Source organism: Sitophilus oryzae, unplaced genomic scaffold, assembly GCF_002938485.1.
Source record: "Sitophilus oryzae breed Bouriz unplaced genomic scaffold, Soryzae_2.0 scaffold_1181_pilon_pilon, whole genome shotgun sequence".
NCBI classification, from domain to species: Eukaryota; Metazoa; Arthropoda; class Insecta; order Coleoptera; family Curculionidae; genus Sitophilus; species Sitophilus oryzae.
The window spans coordinates 1,873,651-1,898,596 of record NW_022145817.1 but is presented as its reverse complement, the minus strand read 5'-3'; the positions used below and the strand labels follow the sequence as shown (position 1 = coordinate 1,898,596).

At 31.8% G+C, this 24,946-nt stretch overlaps 3 protein-coding genes across 5 annotated transcripts; 2 read left to right on the top strand and 1 right to left on the bottom strand.

Moving 5' to 3' along the window:
• The first annotated feature begins 5,011 nt into the window (after positions 1-5,011).
• LOC115891477 (transmembrane protein 53) lies at positions 5,012-12,897 on the top strand. 3 transcript variants are annotated; one of them, XM_030911930.1, is made up of 7 exons: positions 5,012-5,220; positions 5,544-5,641; positions 9,428-9,697; positions 10,048-10,212; positions 11,731-11,834; positions 11,900-12,077; positions 12,338-12,897. In XM_030911930.1, exons 2-7 carry the CDS (start codon positions 5,549-5,551, stop codon positions 12,506-12,508), a joined length of 981 nt encoding a protein of 326 aa, XP_030767790.1. In that variant the 5' UTR covers positions 5,012-5,220; positions 5,544-5,548; the 3' UTR covers positions 12,509-12,897. The 3 variants fall into 3 exon arrangements, with proteins under 3 accessions (XP_030767790.1, XP_030767791.1, XP_030767792.1); XM_030911931.1 differs by lacking the exon at positions 5,012-5,220 and adding an exon at positions 5,467-5,485; XM_030911932.1 differs by lacking the exons at positions 5,012-5,220; positions 5,544-5,641 and adding an exon at positions 9,232-9,366.
• A 1,219-nt stretch (positions 12,898-14,116) lies between these two features.
• Positions 14,117-16,519, top strand: LOC115891475 (acid phosphatase type 7). The gene is made up of 7 exons (XM_030911927.1): positions 14,117-14,708; positions 14,908-15,116; positions 15,175-15,272; positions 15,438-15,638; positions 15,688-15,907; positions 15,961-16,155; positions 16,266-16,519. Exons 1-7 carry the CDS (start codon positions 14,396-14,398, stop codon positions 16,392-16,394), a joined length of 1,365 nt encoding a protein of 454 aa, XP_030767787.1. The 5' UTR covers positions 14,117-14,395; the 3' UTR covers positions 16,395-16,519.
• Positions 16,499-17,746, bottom strand: LOC115891476 (beta-1,3-galactosyltransferase 5). The gene has a single exon (XM_030911928.1). The coding sequence runs from the start codon at positions 17,628-17,630 to the stop codon at positions 16,527-16,529; it is 1,104 nt and encodes a 367-aa protein (XP_030767788.1). The 5' UTR covers positions 17,631-17,746; the 3' UTR covers positions 16,499-16,526.
• Between the last annotated feature and the right edge of the window lie 7,200 nt (positions 17,747-24,946).

The window sequence follows — 24,946 nt, the reverse complement described above, 5'->3', positions numbered from 1 at the left end:
TTTTTGTTAGGTTAGAAATACTATTGTTGCGGCATTGCCACTATTGCCAGATTACTAATGCAGTCTTAAAATTTAATGAAAATTTATTTTAATTACGGGAAATTTATTATTTCTCTTCTTATCTTTAATACATAATGTTTAATGCTAATAAGTATATACAGGGTATATTAAAATAAGTATATTAAGGACCAAACTTGATATATTAGAGAATAAAAACATACAAAAATTAATTGGACATAGGAGGTGCCCAATCTCTTATTATTTTTTTATTTTTATTTTTTAGTTTACTAATGATTCATTTTTTATAAAAAAAAAAAAAACATTTCTTTAGTTACAAAATGTGGAAACTGCTACTACAAGTCTGATAATACATTTTTGATATATGTATCTTTAGAGATAGATACTGTAATTATTATTGTAATATTATCAATGTACTTAAAAAATGAAAATAAATGCTCTATAAATCCGTACTTAGTCAAACTAGAGTGTAAATATCTAATTACTTTGTCTTCATCCATGTTAATTTCATAAACTCATTCTGTTTATAAAAAATATTAAAATTTAAAAATTATAATATGGTATGCAACTAAACATACAGTAATCTATATCAGTGACGTTACACTGGTAAAAGTTATGTGTAAGGGTAAAGAGAGTAAAGAGAGTTCTTCAGTCATTGGATTGGGTCGGGGATCAGGGTTCGATCAAGTTTTATTTATATTGGTTTTCTAAATAATATTTGCAGAAATACACTAACTCAGCTAAATAAAGTACTTTTGTGTATAATAAGCAAAATATGATTATTTTTATTAATTTATTTAAAGCAAAGAATATCTTAATACCCTAGAAGTCTCGTCTGGCATCAAAATCTGACCTGTCGATGGGGCCTCGCTTTGGCGAGCGAGGCCCCAACTTCGTGGAGCCTCGCTATTTTGCTCGGAATTGAACGAATAGACGCGCGGCGTTGCCTTGTTTTGTGTGTACTTTCTTGAATAGTTTTAAATTATAGTTTTAAATTTTATCTATTGCTATAATCAGTCTTTCCGTTCTCCGCACTCCGCAGTTTACATATAATATTATCTATATAATTCCCGTGTTACAGTTTTGGTTACCGTACTCCTCCGAAACGGCTTAACCGATTTTGATGAAATTTTATATGTATATTCAGTAGGTCTGAGAATAGGTAGTTATATATTTTTTATACCCTTAAATGATAAGGGTAGTCCACCCCCATTTTTTTATTTTGTGAAAAAACAATATTTTAATTTTTTTTTATTTGGCATTAAAAAATACAAACAACACTAAATTTTCACCGTTCTACTTTCATCCCCTATTTTTTAATAGGGGTTGTTTTTTTAATTTTTTGTTACCATCTCCGAAACGGCTTAACCGATTTTGATAAAATTTTATATGTATATTCAGTACGTCTAAGAATAAGTTGTTATCTATTTTTATACCCTTAACTGATAAGGGTAGCCGAGAGGGTAACCCACCCTCATTTTTTTTTAGTTTTTGAAAAGAAAAAAATGTTTTTTATTTTTTTATTTGGCATTAAGAAATACAAACAACCCTAAATTTTCACCGTTCTGCTATCATCCCCTATTTTTAATAGGGGTTGTTTTTTATTTTTTTTTGTTGCCATCTCCGAAACGGCTTAGCCGATTTTGATGAAATTTTATAAGTATATTGAGTAGGTCTGAAAACAGGTTGTTATATATTTTTTATACCCTTAAGTGATAAGGGTAGCCCACCCCCATTTTTTATTTAAAAAAATATTTTTATTTTTTTTATTTGGCATTAAAAATACAAACAACCCTGAGTTTTCACCGTTCTACCATCATCCCCTATTTTTAATAGGGAATGTTTTTTTTAATTTTTTGTTACCATCTCCGAAACGGCTTGATCGATTTTGATGAAATTTTATATGTATATTCAGTAGGTCTGAGAATACGTTGTTATCTGTTTTTATACCCTTAAGTGATAAGGGTAGCCCACCCCCATTTTTTTTTATTTTTTGAAAAAAAAATATTTTAATTTTTTTTATTTGTCATTAAAAAATACAAACAACCCTAAATTTTCACCGTTCTACCATCATCCCCTATTTTTTAACAGGGGTTGTTTTTTAAGATTTTTTGTTACCATCTCCGAAACGGCTTAACCGATTTTGATAAAATTTTATTTGTATATTCAGTACGTCTAAGAATAGGTTGTTATCTATTCTTATACCCTTAAGTGATAAGGGTAGCCGAGAGGTAGCCCACCCTCATTTTTTATTTTTGGAAAAAAATAATTTTTTTTATTTGGCCTTAAAAATACAAACAACTCTAAATTTTCACCGTTCTACCATCATCCCCTATTTTCTAATAGGGGTTGTTTTTGATACCATCTCCGAAACGGCTTGGCCGATTTTGATGACATTTTATTATGTATATTGAGTAGGTCTGAAAATAGTTTGTTGTGTATTTTTATACCCTTAAGTGGTAAGGGTAGCCCACCCCATTTTTTATTTTTTGAAAAAAAATATTTTAATTTTTTTTTTGGCATTTGGCATTAAAAATACAAACAACCCTAAATTTTCACCGTTCTACCATCATCCCCTATTTTTTAACAGGGGTTGTTTTTAAGATTTTTGTTACCATCTCCGAAACGGCTTAACCGATTTTGATAAAATTTTATATGTATATTCAGTACGTCTAAGAATAGGTTGTTATCTATTCTTATACCCTTAAGGGTAAGGGTAGCCGAGAGGGTAGCCCACCCTCATTTTTATTTTTTGGAAAAAAAATATTTTTTTTTTTATTTGGCCTTAAAAATACAAACAACTCTAAATTTTCACCGTTCTACCATCATCCCCTATTTTCTAATAGGGGTTGTTTTTTTGATACCATCTCCGAAACGGCTTGGCCGATTTTGATGACATTTTATTATGTATATTGAGTAGGTCTGAAAATAGTTTGTTGTCTATTTTTTATACCCTTAAGTGGTAAGGGTAGCCCACCCCCATTTTTTTATTTTTTGAAAAAAAAAATATTTTAATTTTTTTTATTTGGCATTAAAAAATACAAACAACCCTAAATTTTCACCGTTCTACCATCATTCCCTATTTTTTAACAGGGGTTGTTTTTTAAGATTTTTTGTTACCATCTCCGAAACGGCTTAACCGATTTTGATAAAATTTTATATGTATATTCAGTACGTCTAAGAATAGGTTGTTATCTATTCTTATACCCTTAAGGGATAAGGGTAGCCGAGAGGGTAGCCCATCCTCATTTTTTTTATTTTGGAAAAAAAAATATTTTTTTTATTTGGCCTTAAAAAAATACAAAGAACCCAAAATTTTCACCGTTCTACCATCATCCCCCTATTTTTTAATAGGGGTTGTTTTTTTAATTTTTTGTTACCATCCGTGAAACGGCTTTGACCGATTTTGATAAAATTTTATATGTATATTCAGTACGTCTAAGAATAGGTTGTTATCTATTTTTTATACCCTTATGTGGTAAGGGTAGCCCACCCTCATTTTTATTTTTGAAAAGAAAAAAATGTTTTTATTTTAGTTGGCATTAATAAATACAAATTACCCTAAATTTTCATCGTTCTACTTTCATCCCCTATTTTTTAATAGGGGTTGTTTTTTTAATTTTTTGTTACCATCTCCGAAACGGCTTAACCGATTTTGATAAAATTTTATATGTATATTCAGTAGGTCTGGTTTGGTTTGGTTTGGTCACAACCTATTCCTAGGTTGTTATCTATTTTTTATACCCTAAGTGATAAGAGTGGCCCACCCCAACTTTTTTTTTTTTTTTAGGCAAATTTTTATTTTAATTGTTTTATAGGGAGTGCTTATTTTTTAGGGGGTGCATGTCCAAAATTTTCTTCTGGGTACACACTTTCATCACTTAAGGGACCTCTGTACAAAATTGCATACTCCTAGTCCTAGAACGGATTTTACATAAAAATTATACAAATTTTTACCCTTAGTTTTACCCCCTTAAGGAATGAATTCCAAAATTCGCTCTAATTATTCAATTACGCTACATAATAAACCTCTGTGCAAATCATCATATATAATCATCATCATATTCCTTGAACAGAATTTATTGTTCCAGAACGTTCAACCCCTCATTTCACACCCTTAGAGGGCGAATTTCCAAAAATTGCTTCTTAGTGCTAAATTACGTTACATAAGAAACGTCTGCAAAATTCATACTTCTAAAACCGATTTTAACAAATTTTTGTACAAATTTTCATCCCTTACTTCTAAGGGATGAATGTCAAAAATTAGCTTCTAGGTACTCACTTTCGTCACTTAAGGAAACTCTGTACAAAATTTCATACTCCTAGAACTACACTACCCTTAGGCTATACATTTCCAAAAATCGCTTATCAATGTTCAAATGCGCCACATCTGTGCAAAAGTTCATACTCCTAGTAGGTACAGATTTTTTTTTGTATAATTACATCCCTTTATCTAATTACACCCCCTTATGGGTCGAATTTTAAAAAATACTTAGTAGTGCTCATCTTAGAGAACGAATTAATATTCTCCGTATTTACTCCAGTTTCCTAATACTAGCACAGATAACACATAATCGTACTAGTTAATTTTTTATTGGAATAGAAGTAATTTTTATTAGAAGGTACAAAAAATTAAAATCTAAAATTTTATTTTCATAGCTACGTTTTTTTTTCATAGCCTTAGGATGCCTCATGTACTATAGAATATACGAAATATATAATCAATACATATTTCTTTAAATATCGAGAAATAAAATATGTTTGGCAACACCGTACGAAATATCGCCGCGCGTAGTCCTCAAAATTTAAAATATTAGCATTTTCAGGCTTCGATTATGTTCAAAAGCGCCACCGTATGACAAATCACTAAAGCTTCCACACGAGAGTTCTTAAAACTATAATATTCTTTGTTTAAAGCTAAGATTTAAAGCCTCTCTCTGCCACTGTCTTTTTAATGTCTATCTTTTTTTAGTTATCTATTGTCTTTGTTTTATCACGTGAACTAATCGTGATATCCTCCACCTCCAACACACGATTTGACAACGACAACTTTATTTAGATTGAGTGGGGTAAGGGGGATTGTAAATTTATTCACAAATTCAGAGACAAATTTATTAAACTATAAAGTTCATGTTTTCCTATATATTTGTTCCAATAACCTATAATTGTCAATTCAAGGAAGATTGTTCATAGATAACTGTGGTAAGTTAGAATCACTCTTTATAGAATATTATTGAAATAAAATAGAAAAATTATAGGTACCAAAACTGACAAAAAATTTACTAATATTTCTTTGTGCTCTACAAATCTTTGCTCGTAGGTGTCAAAGGTTGAATTATCTATATGTAATATGTATGAATATTTATTTGAATGATCTAAAATCCAATAGTGGTTAAAAGTGCTTAAAATACATACCAAAAGCATTTCTTGCCTAGTTTAAAATTTAGTGTGATGATCTTTGTTTATTGTAACCTTAAATATAAACATTATTCTGACAGCTTTAAACTAAATATTTAATTTTTTAGGAAAAATGGCTCTATCCCAAATGTCTCGCTGCATCAGGCTGGGCCTCCAACGATTAAACCAAGGAAATAATATAAAAAACTCACAAAAAGTTTTATTGGTAAGAAGAAAATTTGAAGATAATACAATATACTTATGCTCCAATAAGTCCTTAAGAAGTAGGCTTAGTACTTATTCTACCCAATGTAATAAAGTTCACTTGGCAAGACATTTCTAAGGGTTCAAAGTCCATAATGCTGTAGTTGCATTGTTTTCTAAGGTCTTACTTTCTAAATATCTAACTGATCAAACTGTTTATTTATTATGAACAGGCTTTGTTAGGTGCAAAGTACTAATTATTTAAAGAGGTATACCTATTATAAATATCTTGAGAAATAAAATAATATCTTGCATATAACATTTTAAGTCCATGCATATAGAACTGAAAATACAGATAATTAAGTATGTGTTGCTGATATTTATTTATCACCATAAGCTTAGAATTGAGGTTTTATGTAAAGATAAGAAGACTTTAATACTATTTTTATATCTTCTAATTCTTGTACACAGAAAAATTCCATTTTGGCAATTTTACTTATTTACTAATTTTAATAAATTTTCTGTTTTATTTAAAATACTGAATTTGTTGCCCACAAATATGTTTTATATTTAATTTCCATGCTTTATTGATAATGTAATTTTTATGTATATAGTGATATTAAAAATAATTATGAGGTTCTATTAAATGAAATAAAATTATTCTGATTGATTTTTATGGATATATTTTCAAAATATTACGTTTATTTGTAAAATTATTTATTGTAATTAAGGCAATAATATATGAAAACAATAATTAATGTTATAAAGTTATGGTTCTTGTTCTTATGGTGTTTAAATGAGACACGCAATAGTTTCGTTACCACCAAATTCCGTCTTTTATAGAAGAAAGACTTTTGTATTTAAATGGTTGTAATTAAGGAAAAAGCTAAAAGTTTTGAAAAATGTCTCATTTTTACACCACTTGACCCTACTTTTTGCAATATGCCCAGCCAAAGCAACAAAGTTGGTATATAATAAGTAAATAGTGGATAAAAGCAAAAACATGGACGGCTTAATTCATATTAATTTAAATAAAGTAGAAATGGAATGTCTTTCCAAAACGAAAAACTCTTTTATTATTGATATTTTAAGAAAAATGCACTTTTCATAAAAATTTTAGCTTTTTCTAAAATGTTTAATCCCGTTTATACTTTTCCAAATTTCCAATCGGTTTTCGAGAAAATATGAAAATATGGTTGAATTTTTTCAAAGTGCTAAAAATCAAAACCCGTTTCTAAGGTAATATAATTTCAATTCCATTCTTTGATAGATGGTTATTATTAATTTTTATTAACGTCATATTTTTTGCTGTTGATAAAGTATCAAATTTTCCAGTAACTATTTTCACTCTCTGTAGCAATGAACTAAATAAATTTTGTGCTTCTTTAACATTTTAAAACAGCAAAAAATACGACGTTAATTAAAATTCTGTCAATAACAATCTTTAATTAATTAAAATTAATTCTTAAAATCAAAGAATGAAAACAGAGCTATATTACCATAGAAACGCGTTTTGATTTCTAGGACTTTGAAAAAATTCAACCATATTTTCTAATTTTCTCTAAAAGGGTATGGAAATTTGGAAACGTATAGACGGAATTAACCATTTTAGAGCAAGCAAAAATTTTTATGAAGAATGCATTTTTCTCAAAATATCAATAATAAAAAAGTTTTTCCTATTGTAAAGACAATCCAGGGACATAAGTACGTCTACTGGATCTGTGTCTATGAAAAGAATGCGGACAAAACAACAACAAACATTTAAATAAACAGCAATATATTTTGTAAACCGCTACCTATTACAGTACGTCTGTCCATTCTGTAGCTACGGGGTATCCGTGAGAGGGGAAACGATATTCTCTCGATGTTTTTCGTAAAAAAATAGACGACGCGTCCCATCAATAAAAATTTAACAAATTTGCAAGTAGCCAATAAAATGAGTGGGCTGAGCGATTTGCGGTGACGCACTCGTCAAATCGACGTATAAAATATATTGCTGTTTATTTAAATGTTTTTTGTCCGCATTCCTTTCATAGACACAGATCCAGCAGATGTACTGTATATGTAAGCGGCAGAGAGTCCATGTGGACTTGACGAGTATGTCACCGCAAAACACTCCGCCCACCCATTTCATTGGCTACTTGCAAATTTGTCGAATTTTTATTAATGGGACGCGTCGTCTAATTTTTTTTGCGAGAAACATCGATTAAACGGTAACAGACAATATCGTTTTCCCCCTTACAGATATATAAACTAAAAATTAGTAGAATGTAGGATAGCACAAAATTTAAATAAGGTTTGAAATATATTAACTAATACTACAATATTATTATATCTCCTGAGCCTCACCCCAAACTATACTGTATAATCGAAAAAAATCGGTGTGAGCGTTGGCTTTGAAATAGCGATAGATGAGAATTAGCACCTTATTTTATATTCAATATATAAATATATCATTTATTGTCGTTTCAAGCCCAACTGCCAACTGTGATGCCATTTTAATTTAATTATTTATTGGGATCCAGTACATAATATATACCTTTTATCCTTTGGACCAATTTGTTTTTCATAAAGACATAATGGGCACGTTCAGGGATGGTCAGCGGCTGAGTAGCTGAGAAAGCGACTTCCATGAACTTTTCTGACACACAGGAAGGGCCATTTCGCACCAACACAGTCCAATCCAGTCACGATCAGTCACGTCGGACGTTGCTGAATCCAATCTAGGACGGTCATGAGAAAATCAAATGCGGGAACGAAAGTTGTTTTCAAACAAAACACGTCGTGTACAGTCCAGTCGCGTCCAGACAAGTCAAGACTGCTAGTGATTCGTTTGGTCGAATTTTTATGTCAGTCATTTGCGATATTTGTACACAAATGGATGTTCTTTCACCTAATATATTGCTTAGTAAGAAAAATAAATCTGGTCCCATTCGAAAAAAATTGTAAAATTTCTTGGCATCATCTAATAAATCGGGAAATAAGTGACTAAAACATCCGAAAACAAGTCTTCTATTAGGAATGGGATGTATCCAAAATAAATTTCTCCTTGGCCTTCTTTTTTCTAATCAACGTAAAATTATTACTCTAAGAATCTCGTCCATTTTCAAAGCGTTCTGTTGTTAAACTGCTTATTTTTGCTGAAAACACGTTAAAAAAAATGTCATCAACAAACGTCGGACGCGTTTGGTGTGAAAGCAGTGGACTGTAGTGATTTGACTGGACTAGACTGAATCTGACGGGACTAGACTGGACGCTGAGCAAGATTGTTAGCGATAAATATTTAAGCTGGGCAAAGTCGGTGTTTATATGCACTTATATAAACTTTAAATAATATTTAATATCTGTGGAAGTTGCTGCTTCTTTTTGCCATTTAGGGAATACAGCGAGATGTCATAAAGCATAGTCAGCGAAAATATCTCTGCAAGTTAGCGTCTGTGTCCCTGAAGGCGCTCAATTAAGCACTAACAAATTATACTAAATTTATGAAATATATTTTTCCATACGTTTAGCATACAATTTATAATATTTTTCATTATGAATATTTTATATGGTTTCCGCCCATTGTTAAAGTTTTCTAAATAACTGTGGAAAAATTGCATGACTATTTTTTATTCATTTTGCAATAGCCAGCCGATCTACCATTATTTGCCATATCCATGTTTTTCTTATCAGTTTCAAAATATACATATGATGAAACTTTTTAGGAAAATGTTAAAATTAATTTTCTTTGTCCTAAATAAGTTGGTATGAAAATGTAACTAATGATCATTCTGGTTTTTTTACAAATATATATTTTTTATTATAGGGCTTTATGATTATGCCGGTTCGTAACATATCTTGCCTGGAAGTATCAAAGAACATGTCAATTCTGTCGCACGAAAAGAAGAACACATCCGTTACCGACTTTAAGCTTGATCAACTGCAAGAAAATCCACTGGTTATTTTACTTGCTTGGATGATGGCTAGCAAAAAACACACTCTCAAGTATGCCGATATATGGATTCAAAAAGGATTCGATGTCCTAACTATAAACGTTAATCCCTGGCAATTTTTGTGGCCTGTGAAAGGAACCCAGGTATAGTAATGAAATTTAGAGAAAAAAGTTATTTTACCTTTCTGAGCAAAATAAAACACTAAATCACCACAATACACCAAAACACTTTTACTTTTACACTGGACGCGCGTTTCGCTAACCATGTTAGCATCATCAGCAGATGATTATAAACTCTACATACAAATAAAATACAATTGTAGATTGTATTTTAGTTTATAATCATCTGCTGATGATGCTAACATGGTTAGCGAAACGCGCGTCCAGTGTAAAAGTAAAAGTGTTTTGGTGTATTGTGGTGATTTAGTGTTTTATTTTGCTGTGTAACACCAAAGGTTCCAATCCTCAACTGTAATTACCTTTCTGAATCATAGGTTGTTGCTGCTGATATTCTGAAATTCCTAGAGCAAAATAAAACATACTCTCCACTTATGCTGCATGGTTTTTCTGTAGGTGGATATTTGTGGGGAGAGGTCATGGTACAAATGGCACATAATATGGACAGGTATCAGCATATTTTGGATAGGATAGTCGGACAAGTAAGTATGGTTTTCTGATCAAATTTAGTTTTAGAACTAAGCGGTCTGGTCGGACAAAAGCCTGTCCGATTTTTAAAATGAGGCATCAACTTGCAAAACGCGCCTTAAGCTTGATTTTCATGCATCCGCTATCGGATGATAGGATATTAATTTTATTTGTAGAATGGTAAGACTTCGATTAGTTAGAAAATTACGCAGTTTTTAAATTTATTGCATTCTCATGCCTTCGTTCATCGGATGTACGGGTTGCTTGTGATTGGTGTCATTTTATATTTTCATTCCCATAACGATTTCGCTGTTTTACTTATAGTCCTAAGACCTAGCAACGTTTTCTAGAGAGAATTTTAAGAAAGTTAGTTCTTTAATATATGTTTTGTTATGCTGTCTTAAACAGAGTGTGGACCGTCTGCCTGCCAATAGACGTTGCGTTCACTACTGCACATCATATCTGTATTCAACATCTGTTCACTACTGCGCATCACAAATTCGCTCTGTATTTCAGGAACTAAAGAGGCTAATGTGAAAATCGCATCATTGTATCTCTACTCATAAACGAGAAATCCCATAAAGCACACGAAAATGGGATACCCTGTACAGATGTGATGCGCAGTAGTCTACCTGCAACCAGACGGCCCGCACTTGGGCCAGGAGAGCACAGAAGAGCATAGCAAAAGATATAAAGAACCAGTTTTCTTAAAATTTTCGTTTTCCCGACTTTGCTAGCTCTTATACTATTATATTTTTATTAAGGTTATATTAAATTTGTCAAAAAAGTGTCAATACATCCGTTATCGGACGATCTTTCTCCGTTGACGGGCTGGAGTAAAAAAATGACGGATGAAAAGTGGCGCGAAAACGCTATGACCAATAAGAGCGCCGTCGTCGGACCGTCGTATCAAAGGATAACAGATGCATGAAAATTAAGCTTTATCCATTTTTTACTTAAAAAATGGCCTAATGACATTTAGGCCATTTATAATTACAGTCTGTCCATTGAGAGGATCCATGACAAGCCTGTCATTATAATTCACAAGTAAATTGTATTTCTGTCATTCTTTGAATGTCATCTATCAAGATCTTTCATGAGTTGTTGGACAGACTTGTAAAGCCTCGTTCTCAGAACTATGTTCCATCGCTGGTGACATTTGGAAAGAGCCAATGAGATTTCTCCAGAAATCAAGCAGCTGTCAAATTTAAATTTTGTACTTACTAACTTTCATCGGTTCCTTGAAATTGTTCAGTGAGTTCCTTGAAGTTGATCCATGACAGTTTCAGTCAGTTGTGTCTTTAATTCACAAGTAAATTGTATTTTCTGTCATTTTTTTGTATGTCATCTATTCGATTTCTTCCCAGTGTCGTTGGACAGACTAACTAAGGCTTGGTCCTCAGAACTACGTTCTGTCGCTGGCGACATTTCGGAGAGACAATAAGATTTGTACAAAATTCAAACAGCTGTCAAATTTAAATTTAGTACCTACAACTTGCCTACCTAACCTAACCTAACCTAACTGTTACTAGGTCTGGGATAGTGCGGCAGATGTCACAGAGATTCATAAAGGTGTACCACCAGCAGTATTTCCTAAAAACAAAATGATGGCTAGAGCTCTTGGTAAATATATGCTGTAAGTATTTTCTCAAGCATAATCGTATAAGGTACTTTAATTCTTTTTTCTCTAAAAATTAATAGGTATCATTTAAAGACCTTCGACAAAGTTGCAACCAGACACTACATCAGGTCCAGTCAAATGTTCCACACTACTTTAGTACATGCTCCTGCTCTGTTTTTACTAAGTAAGACTGATACAATTGGCACCGAGAGTTCGAATCGTCGCGTTAAAGATAATTGGGAAAGCATGGGAATTCCGGTAAGTCAGTTTTTACTAAAAGTATTGCCGATAAAATTAAAGCATACCGGCACTTTTGAATTTCAATTTTTAAGCTTTTGTTGTGCTTGTCGTGCACTCCATTTTAATGTTATTTCTACTTTTTTTTTAATTGGTTTTATCCAAAATGGTATCAATCTGTAAAGGCTTTTTCTGTAATCTTTCTGTATTCTTAAAGAAAGGCTCATAAGTGTAGATAGAGGTAAATAGATATTGTGGTATTACAAATATTTCATTTCTAGGTGGACTGGAAGATTTTTGAAAAATCTCCTCACGTGGGACATTTCAGAAAATATCCTAAAGAATACACAAATCAGCTTCATTCATTTTTGGACACTATTGATATTTCCAAAGGAAAACTCAAACAAAAGGAATCGGAAGAAAATGTGAATAAAATTAAAGTGAAACAATAATCTCTTTCAGAATTTGGAACCTTTGAAGCAAAATCATGGTACAAAATTTTTTAAGTCTAAAGTCTAAAATTATCTGGATATTTGTCTCTTATTTTTTTATATATTAATTGCTTTTTTAAGATGTTAGTTTTTGTCAACTAATTTTTACATATCCTGTAGTGGAATATTTGCGTCTCCATAGGTAATTGAGTTATAATAGTCTGTGATAAAACTGGATTGAATTGCAATATTCTTATAATTGGCTTCACCTCAGTAATATATTTTTATTATGATGTGTATTAAAATCAAAACGTACATATATAAAAAAATATAGATTAAGTGTATAAATGAAAGCTTCATTTTAATGTTTAAGGTGTTTTCATATTTTGTAAATAAATTAGGTGTTTTGACTTGTTTTATTTTTGAAAGCTATGACCATTTATGGCAATCACGCTCATACCAAAACTTACTCATTTCTTAAAATCTAGTTTATAATTTCTATATTAAACATTCTATTACCTATTAATTATATTTTTTATTTAGCTGGTAACAAATTTAATCTATCCTACAATATTTTAACCAAAATATAATAAATTAAGACTATTCTTTTTATTATTTAACTTAAATAAGTCCCGTTTTGTTTTTCCTAATATATATAAAAGAAATTATTGTTTGTGATGGATCCCTATATTAAGGTGGTTACTCACGAGCCCAGCATTGCGAAATTCGCAACAAAGCTGAATGCGTTTAAACGATCCTACAAAGTATATTATTTTACCTTATAATAATATACTCAATAAAAAAACAATTCCAGCCCGATGCAATTTTTCCTTTTAACATGTATTTCCTCTCCTTTTTAAGAAATTTAAAAAAATATATAAGTTGCAGAAAAATTCATATATTTAACATTTATATTCAATTTGTTTGGAAAATTATAAACTTCAATTAAGATTTTTTAAATTCACCCCGAGAAGAGGGTAGAAATATAAATTAAGTGTTTTTTTTTTAAATTTCAGAGAAACGGTAAGGTCTTTGAAAATGTTTCAATAAAAGCTGTTCCCTAGCTTCTAGCCAGTAGCCACCCTATCTCGGTTAATTTTGATTTGAGCACAAAAGTATAAAGACCCTAACTTTTATTTAAACTTTTTTTATTTCTTACCGTTCTCTTCCACCCTCATGAGGAAGCGCCTTAAATATGTAGAAAAACAATTTGTTTTACAAGTAATAAACTAATTTTTCTACCATTACACACATCCCTGATTGGTAAAGAGGAATCTGGAGCAATCGTTAAGGGTGCAGCCACACTATCCTAAAAACGGCGTATCGGCGTAACGGCGTAACGACCTTGAATCGATTTCCAGTAATTCTATTGGCTGAAATTTTTGACAGATGAATTTGACAGATAAAATTTCTGACAGATGAATGTTTCAGCCAATAGAATTACTGGAAATCTATTCAAGGTCATTACGCCGTTGCGCCGATACGCCGTTTTTAGGATAGTGTGGCTGCACCCTAAGAAACACTTTAGTACTTTACATTTTAACTTACCCATCCTTGTTTTCTCTAATTCTTAACGACTAGCAAAAGTAGGCAACTAGTAATACTGGTACATATTGTTTTGTTGTTTTGTTTACATCTTCCAAACTTCAAAAACTGTTGTGATTGCTTATCTACACCCTTATAAATTATAAATATTGATTTAAAATTTATTTATACAATTCGCAGCCATTAGTGGCAAAACAATTGTTTGTAAACCACTTCAACGAAGGAGAATATTTGTTTTTATATTGCAATATCCTACTCGAGACACCCCTTGAGACTATAAAATAACTGTTATCTTAGTTTACCATATAAAACGCAAACATTTAAAAAGAATTTACAGTGTTTTAACGTATTTTAACAGCCAAAATGTGCAAAATTTTCGCTAATGGCTTTTTGCTGGTTTGCCTTCTAGCGCAAGTTTTTAGTGTATATATTGATGAGATATATTATTATCAGCCTGAACAAGTACATCTTTCTTTTGGAGAAGATGTATCCCAAATTGTAGTAACATGGTCAACAATGGATGACACTCCCGAATCGGTTGTTGAATATGGTATTGGTGGTCTCATTTTGCAAGCAAATGGATCTTCAACTCAATTTGTCGATGGAGGATCGCTTAAGCATACACAGTACATTCATAGAGTACTGTTAACTAATTTATCACCCGACACCAGATATGGCAAGTTATTCTACACATTTTAACTATACAATATGTCCTCAATGAAAAGACAATATACCTACTACAAGTTATCAATAATACCCCAAGGCACAAAATTAAAAATTATATATATTCATTGTTAAAATTAGCTAAAATTGTCACCAATCCTTTAATTTGTAATATATATTCATAATCTACATGCACATATATAATGTTATAGAGTACCATTGTGGAAGCAGTATGGGATGGTCTAATTTATTTTTCTTTAAAACACCTCCATCGGGTAATGATTGGACACCTCATATAGCTATTTATGGTGATATGGGCAATGAAAATGCTCAATCTTTAGCCAGATTACAAGAAGAGACTCAAAGAGGCTTGTATGACACAATTTTACACATAGGTGACTTTGCTTATGATATGGATTCTGTAAGAAACTTTTTGAAATAAGTTTGTGTGTATATAATTTATTCTTTAAACAATTTAGGATAATGGAGAAGTTGGAGATGAATTTATGAGGCAGATTGAATCTGTAGCAGCTTATATTCCATATATGACTTGCCCTGGAAATCATGAAGAAGCATAGTAAGCTCTTTTTTTTATTAAAAATATTTTTGTAAAATTATTTTTAACAAGTGGCCATCATTATATTTTGGGCAAAATTTGATCCATATTCTCTAGCTTTATGTTGCTTATTTATGGTCAAAATTATTAGCCTAAACAAATAGATTAAGAAAGAAATAATTTTAGCAACTTCAGCCACTACCGTGGAAGATTTAGCATGCCTGGATCTTCAGATTCTTTGTACTACAGCTTTGATATTGGGCCTCTACACATTATTTCCATATCAACAGAACTTTATTATTTTATGAACTATGGAGTAAAAAGTTTAGTTTTCCAATATGATTGGCTAGAGGCTGATTTAATTAAAGCTAATTTACCTGAAAACAGGTAGGTTTTTCAGTGAACGAGATATTTTCTACATCTCACAAATTTCTAGAAATGAGCGACCATGGATTATTGTTGTTGGACACAGGCCTATGTACTGTAGCAATAATAATACTGATGACTGCACACATCATGAGACATTGACAAGAGCCGGAATACCATTTCTAAAATGGTTTGGACTTGAAGATTTATTCTTCAAGTACGGAGTAGATCTTCAAATATGGGCACACGAACATAGCTATGAAAGATTATGGCCAATTTATAACTATAATGTACCAACCTAGAATTAATCTGTCTCCAAGTTGAAAGAGAATTTTACTTGTAGGTTTATAATGGTAGTTATGAAGAACCTTACATAGACCCATTAGCACCTGTACATTTTACAACAGGATCTGCAGGTTGCAAAGAAGGCAGGGAAAATTTTACTGATACCAGACCAGAATGGTCAGCATTTTATAGTAGGGATTATGGATATACCAGATTGAAGGCATATAATAAAACCCATTTATACTGGGAACAGGTAGTGAAATAAAATGTTTAATTTTTAGATTTCTTTATATTTTATTAATTCTTAGTCTTTATTCATTTTTTTTAACAAAATTATTAAAGCTTTACATATATTACCATTAGGTGTCAGATGATAAAGGAGGACAAATTCTTGATAGTGTCTGGTATATCAAAAACACACATGGACCTTTTTCAGAAAAAAATTTACAAAATATGGACCTAAGATCACAGAACAGGGATTATTATTTCTAATAAATTCATATACCAAAAACACTTAAATCTATTTTAAAAAATAACAAAAAAAATTGCCATACGTTTCACATAAAATACAGAATGTAGTTACCAGATACAAAACATAACAAAAATCATCTCAGAAATTGTGTATTATTTTAATTTTAAACTATTAACAAAGCCAAGTCCTTTCCCCAAATTCATTTTTTGCTCAGCCACACAACTCTCATCAATACTTTTAAGTCGTCTTTTACATTTGCCATGAAAACATTTTTTTGCCTGTTTGTTAAAATGATAAAACATGTTATTATCACCACCATTGGGACCTATATTAATATCACAATAAAGATCTTTATTGAAATCTTGCAAGCAACACTGCAGAAATTCAGAGTTGGGAGTGAAATGCTTGCTGATATTGTACAATGTTATTTTTAATTTGGCTGCAAGGATTCCTGTTATATATAAATCATCTATCCAAAAATATGGTTCGTAATTTACCAAGGCCACTAGATTTTTAACTGTGCGGACATTAGTAATATAAAACCAGCCTGACACAAACGGTGGGTATCTGCTGAATGGATATTCCTCCTTTGTAACGTACCATTTGTTTGTGGGTTCTCGTATAGGTACCATGTTTGTCAATACATAACCGGCTATAAATTTCCGGTGTCTGATGTTATTGAGAGACATTAAAATTGATTCTATCATATACATATTTACTACAATATCGTCGTCCATTTTAATTATATATTTACTGTTAGAACAAAAAGTTGTAATCCACTTTAAACCCATTACATGTTTATATGTGAGATTTCTGTAGGCTTCTATAAAGTTGCCTTGAATAATGTCTCTAAATTTTTCATTTTCTTTTTCAATAACATCCTGATTTATATAAATATCCGTGGGAGCTGTGCCTAAAAGGAATATTCTACGTAATTTGTGTTTCTTCAAATCTTCTAATGGAAAAGCCTGTCTCATTGAACTTCTGGTTTCAACATTTCCAAAATAGGAAGTTACAATAAAAACAGCCAAAATCTCGCTGTTTTCATCGGTACATAAAAATTCGTTATTTATAAGATACCGAAATGGAATATCGAGGAGTTTTTGAGAAGATATATTGGGGCGATTGTTCTTAAATTCGTAGGATAAGTCGAAAATTTCAATATAATCTTGGTGATTTAAATAAGTCAGGTACACAAGTATCAAAATTACGACACAAATTAACACAATTAACAACCGTTTTGAAAAGGAAATCATGATAAATATTTACATCTTGGACTAAATATTATTCAAAAAAATCATAAAAATTAAGAACAAACAACTATTTTTGACAACCAGATATTAGGATATAAACATATATTATAAACACAGAATATCTGACAGAATACAGATTTGAAATAATTGTAATTATACAACTAGTTATACATATAACTATAAATGAGAAATACAGGGTTGTAGTTTTGATAAAAAAATAATTATAAGTAGTAATTTTGTACAGGGTGGGTCAAATTCGACGCTTTTAAATGGAAACACCCTTTTCTATAGGAGATAGACGAAAACTAATAACATAACACAAACAATTTTCTTCAAAAACATGATGGTGAAAACCGCACATCAATATCTGTTACCGTTTCGGAGTTACGGGGTGTTTTTCAAAAATGTGCATTTTTAACAAATCGCTGTAACTTTTTTGCTATGGAAAATTTTGAATTTGTTGTTTTGAGGTCCGTGAATTTACTTTTTAATTAAACCAGGTCTTTTTACTCTTCACGAGTTTTATTTCTGTTAACAATTACAAGAACAAAAACTAAAACGAACAAACTGAATATGCTGCCGCCATATTCTTCTTACTCTATTTTATGTTACTAGGAACCTTATAAAAACAAACTTACTAACCTATTCTTAGTGCTACCAACCGTAAATACATGGGTTATGTTAATTTACCATTGCCCCAATAGATGGCGTATACAACACCCCCCCTCAATGGTAAATTTACTAAACATTTGACTAACAATATTTTCCTTTAAATACATAACAAATTTTTTCTTAATTTTTAAACTATTGTACACAATCTAAACCTAACTTTTCTCTAAGTTTTTTAAACTGTGTAAAACCTAATGGTTTTGTAAACAAATCCGCCTGTTGATCATGAGTACTAATATATTTTAACATCACTACATTATCTTTGATTTTATTCCTAACAAAATGATATCTAATGTCCACGTGTTTCAGTCTCTTATGGAACTCAGGGTTCTTACAAACTTTAATAGCACTTTGATTGTCAGCAAAAACTAACACTGTAACATAGTTTTCACATATGTTTAAATCATAAAATAAATATCTAAGCCAACAAGCCTCACTAACAGATTGGCTTAAGGCTATATATTCAGCTTCAGTTGAAGACAGACTAACAGATGACTGTTTCCGACAAGCCCACGATACTGTACAATTGAAAACTTTAAAAACATATCCTGTTGTAGACTTTCTGTCAGTACAATCACCTGCCCAATCCGAATCTGAATAGCCTACAATTAAATATTCACAATTATTATTCTTTTGATATACCAAGCTCATATCAATAGTGCCTTGAATGTACCTTAACACTCTTTTAATCTCTTTCCAAAGATCATAACTTGCACAAGTTTGATATCTGCTTAGTATACTAATAGATACACATATATCGGGTCTTGAGCAAAGCATTGCATACATAAGCGACCCAATAGCCATTCGACATCTCTTTTCTATCTCTAAATTTTCAGATTTTACTCTTTTTAAATAATCATGATGAAAATTGTTATCCATAGGTGTTTTAGATGGTTTACAATTTAACATTCCAAATTTTTCAAGAACACCTCTTAAATAGTTTGTCTGATTTATAGTAATTTTCCCTTCAGATAAATTTTGAGTTATATTCATCCCTAAAAAATGTTTAATTTGCCCTAAATTATTCATTTTAAAAGTATTATTCAAAATTTTAATTACATTGTCTACTTCTTTTTCGTTTGTTCCTGCTACAAGCAAATCATCAACATAAATTAAAATATACATTTTACTTTTAACATTTGTTTTGATATAAAGGCAATACTCATATTCAGATCTTTTAAATGACATTTTTGACATTAATTCATGAAATTTATCATTCCAGTTCTTTGGTGATGTTTTTAAACCGTATAATGATTTTTTAAGCTTACAAACTGTACCCTCAATTTCTTTAAACCCTTTTGGAAGTTTTATATAGACATCATCTTGAATATCCCCATTTAAAAAAGCACTACATACATCTAATTGATGTATTTTTAAATGAAATTGATACATAAAGCTAAGAAAACTCTTATTGATGGTAATTTTGCAACTGGACTATAAATATCTGAAAATGATATACCTTTTGTTGAAAACCTTTAACAACTAATCTTGCCTTAAATCTAAAAACATTTCCACTGTCATTTCTTTTCTTCTTGAAAACCCACTTGCACTGAATGACTTTATTTTCACCTACACTTTCATCACTCACACAAATCCAAGTTTGATTTTCTTCCAACGCTTTGATTTCTGTTTCCATGGCTTCTTTCCATTTGCTCCAATCACTGCTTGCCATAGCATCTTCATATGTTAGGGGTTCATCTGTGTCAATACAGGCCAACAAACCTATATCTTCGTTGTCCATGTCAAAGTCATTGAATCTTGACGGTAGATTTATGCTTCTTCTTAAGTTGTATCTTCTATTGTCTTCTTGGTCTTCATTTTCACTACTGTCACTATCTACGTTCTCTTCTAAGTGTCTTTCTTCCTCTTCAATGTCCAACTCACTGTCACTACTAGACTCAGCTTCATTTTGAGTGTTTAGTTCTGCAATTAGCTCTTGATTTTCTTGTTTTACCGTTTCTTTATTTTCTTCTATGTCACGTTCAGGTTCTATGTCTTTTTCTGGTAGAAATATTATGTCACGAAGAATTTCTACTGTGTTCTTTTCAGGTAAGTATATTCTGTATCCTTTTACATCTTGACTATATCCCAAAAATATACCAAACATATTCTTTGCATCCCACTTTAGTCTTTTCTCCTTTGGAATATGTACCGAGACCTTTGTTCCAAACCTCTTAAAAATATTAGGGTCTATCTTTCTTTTGTACCATGACTCATATGGTGTTCTATTTTGCTCTGACTCATATGGTGTTCTATTTTGCTCTAGAGCTTACTCCTGTTCTATTTAATATGAAAGTAGCTGTGTTGAGAGCTTCTGCCCACAAATTCTTGTGTAATTTTTTGACCTTGCAACATTGTTCGAGCTGCCTCAACTAAGGTTCGATTTTCTCTTTCTGCTCTTCCGTTTTGTTGTGGCGTATATACAACCAATCTTTGATGCCTTATTCCTCTGTTTTCTAACAGTTCTTTGATCTCTTTGTTCAAAAATTCAAGACCGTTATCTGATCTTAGAGCCTTCACTTTGTAACCTGTTTCTCTTTCAGCTAACGTTATGAAATTTTCCAACTTTTTCTTTACTTCTGACTTATTCTTTAGAAAATAGACATACCTGTAGTTAGTATAGTCATCTTTTAATAGGAGAAAGTATCGAGATCCTCCTAAAGATTCTTGCTCCATAGGTCCACATACATCTGTGTGTACTAGCTCTAATGGTACTGTAGCTCTTGACTCACTTTCATGAAAGGGATGTCTATGCTGTTTTCCAGTTAAGCATTGTTCACATACAAACTTTTCATCCACAAATTCTATGTTATTGTTCCTTAAAAAGTGTTTTATATAGTTAACATTTTGGTGTGCTAATTTACAGTGCCATTCTTTTAAACAGTCTATGGTTTTAACTTTCATACAGTCAGAGTTTACGTTAGTTGTTAAGATATTTTTAGGTTGATCTTGTAAGCATTTGACATAAGACTTTTCTTGAGAAAAACACATTGTATACAACTTATTCTGTCTTATAGCTTGAGCTCTTATCTTTCCATTTTTGTCATGAAAAGTGCATTTTTCATTATCAGAGGACAAGAAATATCCATTATCAAGCGCACAACCAGCAGAAAAAAGATTGAACTTTAAATCAGGTATATATAATACATTAGAAAGGTAAGTTTCAATTAGACTTGTGCCATTATATGCCCACAACTTAATTTTGCCATAACCTCTTACCTCTAGCTTTTGACCATTTCCTACTTGCACCATTCTAGGGATTTTTACTTTGTACATTTCCTGAAATAATTCCTTGTTCCATGACATGTGCTCGCTTGCACCCGAATCCAAAAACCATTCATGTGACTTGGTATTAGTTTTAGAGTTGACCATAAAAGCATTTACTTCTGGTTCTTCTTTCTTTTTACTTGACATGCCTTTGTTTTCTTGATTTCCTTCTTTATTTTTTCTGACCCAACATGTTTGGACTAAATGACCATTTTTTCTACAGAAACTGCACACTTTCTTTTCATTCTTTTGCTTCTTGTGCCTAAAATAACAATCTCTAGCAATATGGCCTACCTTTGAACATATATAACATTTCTTTCCTTGAGGTTTTTCACTGGTTTTAGTTGCCAATGCAGTTGCATTTTCCAAAGACTTGCATCTTTCTTCTTCTAGAAGTAATCTTGAAGTTAACTCTTCGAGACTTTGGTTATCTACTGGAACAGATTCCCACGCTGATCTAAAATGCTTAAATTGCTCTGGGAGAGACATTAAGATCTTGGTTTTGGTTATTACCATTTTCTCTGATAGAGTTTCGCCTGCGGATTTTAATTTCATTTTTATTTCTTCTATTTTAGATAAAAAGGTACTAACACTTGAATCAAACTGCAGTGAGAAGAAACGTTCTTGTAAAAGGTGTACACTCACCACTGATTCCTTGTCATATATTGTTTTTAGTTTACTCCACATTTCTTTGGACGTTTCACAAGACAGTACATGCGTTAATGGTCCTTCTTCCATTCTTGTTACCAGTAATTCTTGGGCCTTTGCATCTTCTTTCGTCCACTTATTTATTTCTTCAACTCCTGTGGTTGGTTTTACTTTGGATCCATCCACTACTTCAAATAAACTACGACCTTTTAGTACGATGCTTGTTTGAAATTTCCAGACTGGCCAGTTATCTCCATTTAGTTTTAATGCAGCGTTATGTTCAGACATTTTTTCGGTTTTACTGTTTTTACTTTTAATGTTTTTACTCTTAACACTCCGATACACTTTCCCGAAATTTTACTTGTCGTTTTGTCCTTGCCGTTTTTACTGCGAGACCTTGGTTTTCTATTCTGTGTCTGGGCTGTGATCTGGGCCCATAACCTGTTGTTTTGAGGTCCGTGAATTTACTTTTTAATTAAACCAGGTCTTTTTACTCTTCACGAGTTTTATTTCTGTTAACAATTACAAGAACAAAAACTAAAACGAACAAACTGAATATGCTGCCGCCATATTCATAGATAAAAGACTAGAGGTGGGTTGTGAAATCGCAGTCCGCTACTTTGTCACAGCTCCACCAACGTCGCAGTATGTGACTGCTCCAGTGCTCCAGTTCCAAGAAAATCGCAGTGACATTTCGGAGCAGTTTACAAGTTTAGGACATCTGCGCTCGTGAGTAGCAATAGGAGCAATAGCAGGCAATAGTGTAAATTCTGAAAATGCTCCTAGCCCCGTCGCCCGGTCAGACTGTTCCAGTCACAGTCGTCGCAGGTCGCAGTCGACTGGACCATAGTATATTGAGTATATTCTGTGTACTGGAGCTGTTGGGAGTTTGGGAACGGGAAACGTAGCAGCGTTCGCTTTTTCTTTCATGAATCTAAATAAGATATTTATGTATTATAATATATTAATCACAAACAGATGTTTTTGACAAAGGTAATTTTTAACTTGTTAGTATGTTTATTTGTTAGTTAATTTTGTATCTGTGTTTTGTTGTATATCCTAAATCTTTTATTTGATCTTATACATTCATATAAGTTTTATTATTTATATCTATTTTTAAGGTCTGATGATGGCTAAATAGCCGAAACCGGTCACTAATAAAGATTTTTTTGACAGTTTCGACTTTGAATTGAATATAACATTAAGTTTTTACCATGGGCCACCACTCTGTGAAAATGAACAGACTCTTTAAGATATTTATAGCAAAGTGCTTGGTACTTAGAAACACTCAAATTCTTCTGAATAGACTAAAAAAATATAGCAACATCTATCAAACTAAGACATCAGTATAGTACCGTACAGCCGCGATTTTAAGAGCTCTAGGGGCCCGTAGTTCGGAAAAGTTCGAATCTTGTTCGCAAGGGCCCGGGAGGCTTGGGGCCCGTCGGTGACTTACCCCGATTGCACAGACGTTAAAATCGCCACTACTGATCGAAATAAAAACGGCGTCCAGTTGGCTTGGAAATGACAATCGATAACATTCCCCATAAATTTTACATATAAAATGCCAGCGATCTTCATTTCATAGCTATCGCTGACGCCGTTTTTTCGATCATACGATATAAATAAATAAAACTAGACGATGATGTTGCCTATCATAATCACACCTATAGTCCTGTACTTTTTAGTAAATGCAACGAACGGTGCCGAACAGCCGAACACCGAGTGCGATTTTTCGGAGCAATTAACCTATAAAACTACATTTTTAATTTATAGGTTAATTGCTCCGAAAAATCGCTGCTACTTGTCGCAGTGCTTTTATTGGAGCAGTCGCAGAGCGTAGCAGCTCCACAAAAATCGCAGACTGGCCCACCTCTATAAAAGACTTATACTATTAAATAGATAGGCAACTTATAATACATTTCAATTTTATTATACAAGGGCGCCTCTGGTAGATGGAGGAAGAAATACTAATGGAAGAGAGGGGTGCGGGGAAGGGGGGTTGTTTTAGTTAATTTAAAATAAATTTAGACATACATGTAAGAACACTTTGTGTGCTTTTAATTAGGTCGAACATATTATAAACGATAAATCAACTGAATTAAAAGCATACAAAGTGTTCTTATATGTCGGATATTAATTAAAAATATATTAAAAGACTAGAAATAGTATATATTAAGTTGTTACAGTTATAATTTAATCTTTGGCGGTTTTCAGCAAATAACAGGCAGTTTTACATAATTTTCCTCCCTTTGAAGTGAATTGGAAACGGCTATATAATTTTGGTGTAGGCAAGATTCCCAGTTTGTTTCCGTTTGAGACCTGAAATAATAAAAACAAATTAAATTAGATGTAATCATCTGCTGATCATGCTAATATAACACAACGCGCGTCCTTAATTCCTTACATGCACCGTAATAAAATTAAATAACTGCTCAGCAGGTGGCATTTATTAGCAGTACTAATTTAAAAAATCTATAACTGTAAGTAGATATGTTTAATTTACTTACCATTGTATCCTTCGGAAACCAGGTGTACAACAATTAAACTCCATGATAAAAAATAATTAAGAGTCTATACAAAACACAAATTGTCAAACCATTTTTAAAAAACATTGTCTAAAACAGAATACTGGCAAAAACTCTGAAGGAATTTAATTTTACAATAATTCGACAAATCAAAACGAAATCAAAACGAAATCAAACCGTAAAATCACAACAAAAGCGTCTCTGAGT

Excerpts from the sequence above, each read along its gene's own strand:
- LOC115891477 (XM_030911930.1), top strand. The coding sequence starts at position 5,549 with ATGGCTCTATCCCAAATGTCTCGCTGCATCAGGCTGGGCCTCCAACGA. Across the intron at positions 5,642-9,427 it reads ACTCACAAAAAGTTTTATTG|GGCTTTATGATTATGCCGGT; the intron begins GTAAGAAGAAAA and ends TTTTTATTATAG. Across the intron at positions 12,078-12,337 it reads GGGAAAGCATGGGAATTCCG|GTGGACTGGAAGATTTTTGA; the intron begins GTAAGTCAGTTT and ends TTTCATTTCTAG.
- LOC115891475 (XM_030911927.1), top strand. The coding sequence starts at position 14,396 with ATGTGCAAAATTTTCGCTAATGGCTTTTTGCTGGTTTGCCTTCTAGCG. Across the intron at positions 15,117-15,174 it reads TTGCTTATGATATGGATTCT|GATAATGGAGAAGTTGGAGA; the intron begins GTAAGAAACTTT and ends TAAACAATTTAG. Across the intron at positions 15,273-15,437 it reads GGAAATCATGAAGAAGCATA|CAACTTCAGCCACTACCGTG; the intron begins GTAAGCTCTTTT and ends AAATAATTTTAG.
- LOC115891476 (XM_030911928.1), bottom strand. The coding sequence starts at position 17,630 with ATGATTTCCTTTTCAAAACGGTTGTTAATTGTGTTAATTTGTGTCGTA.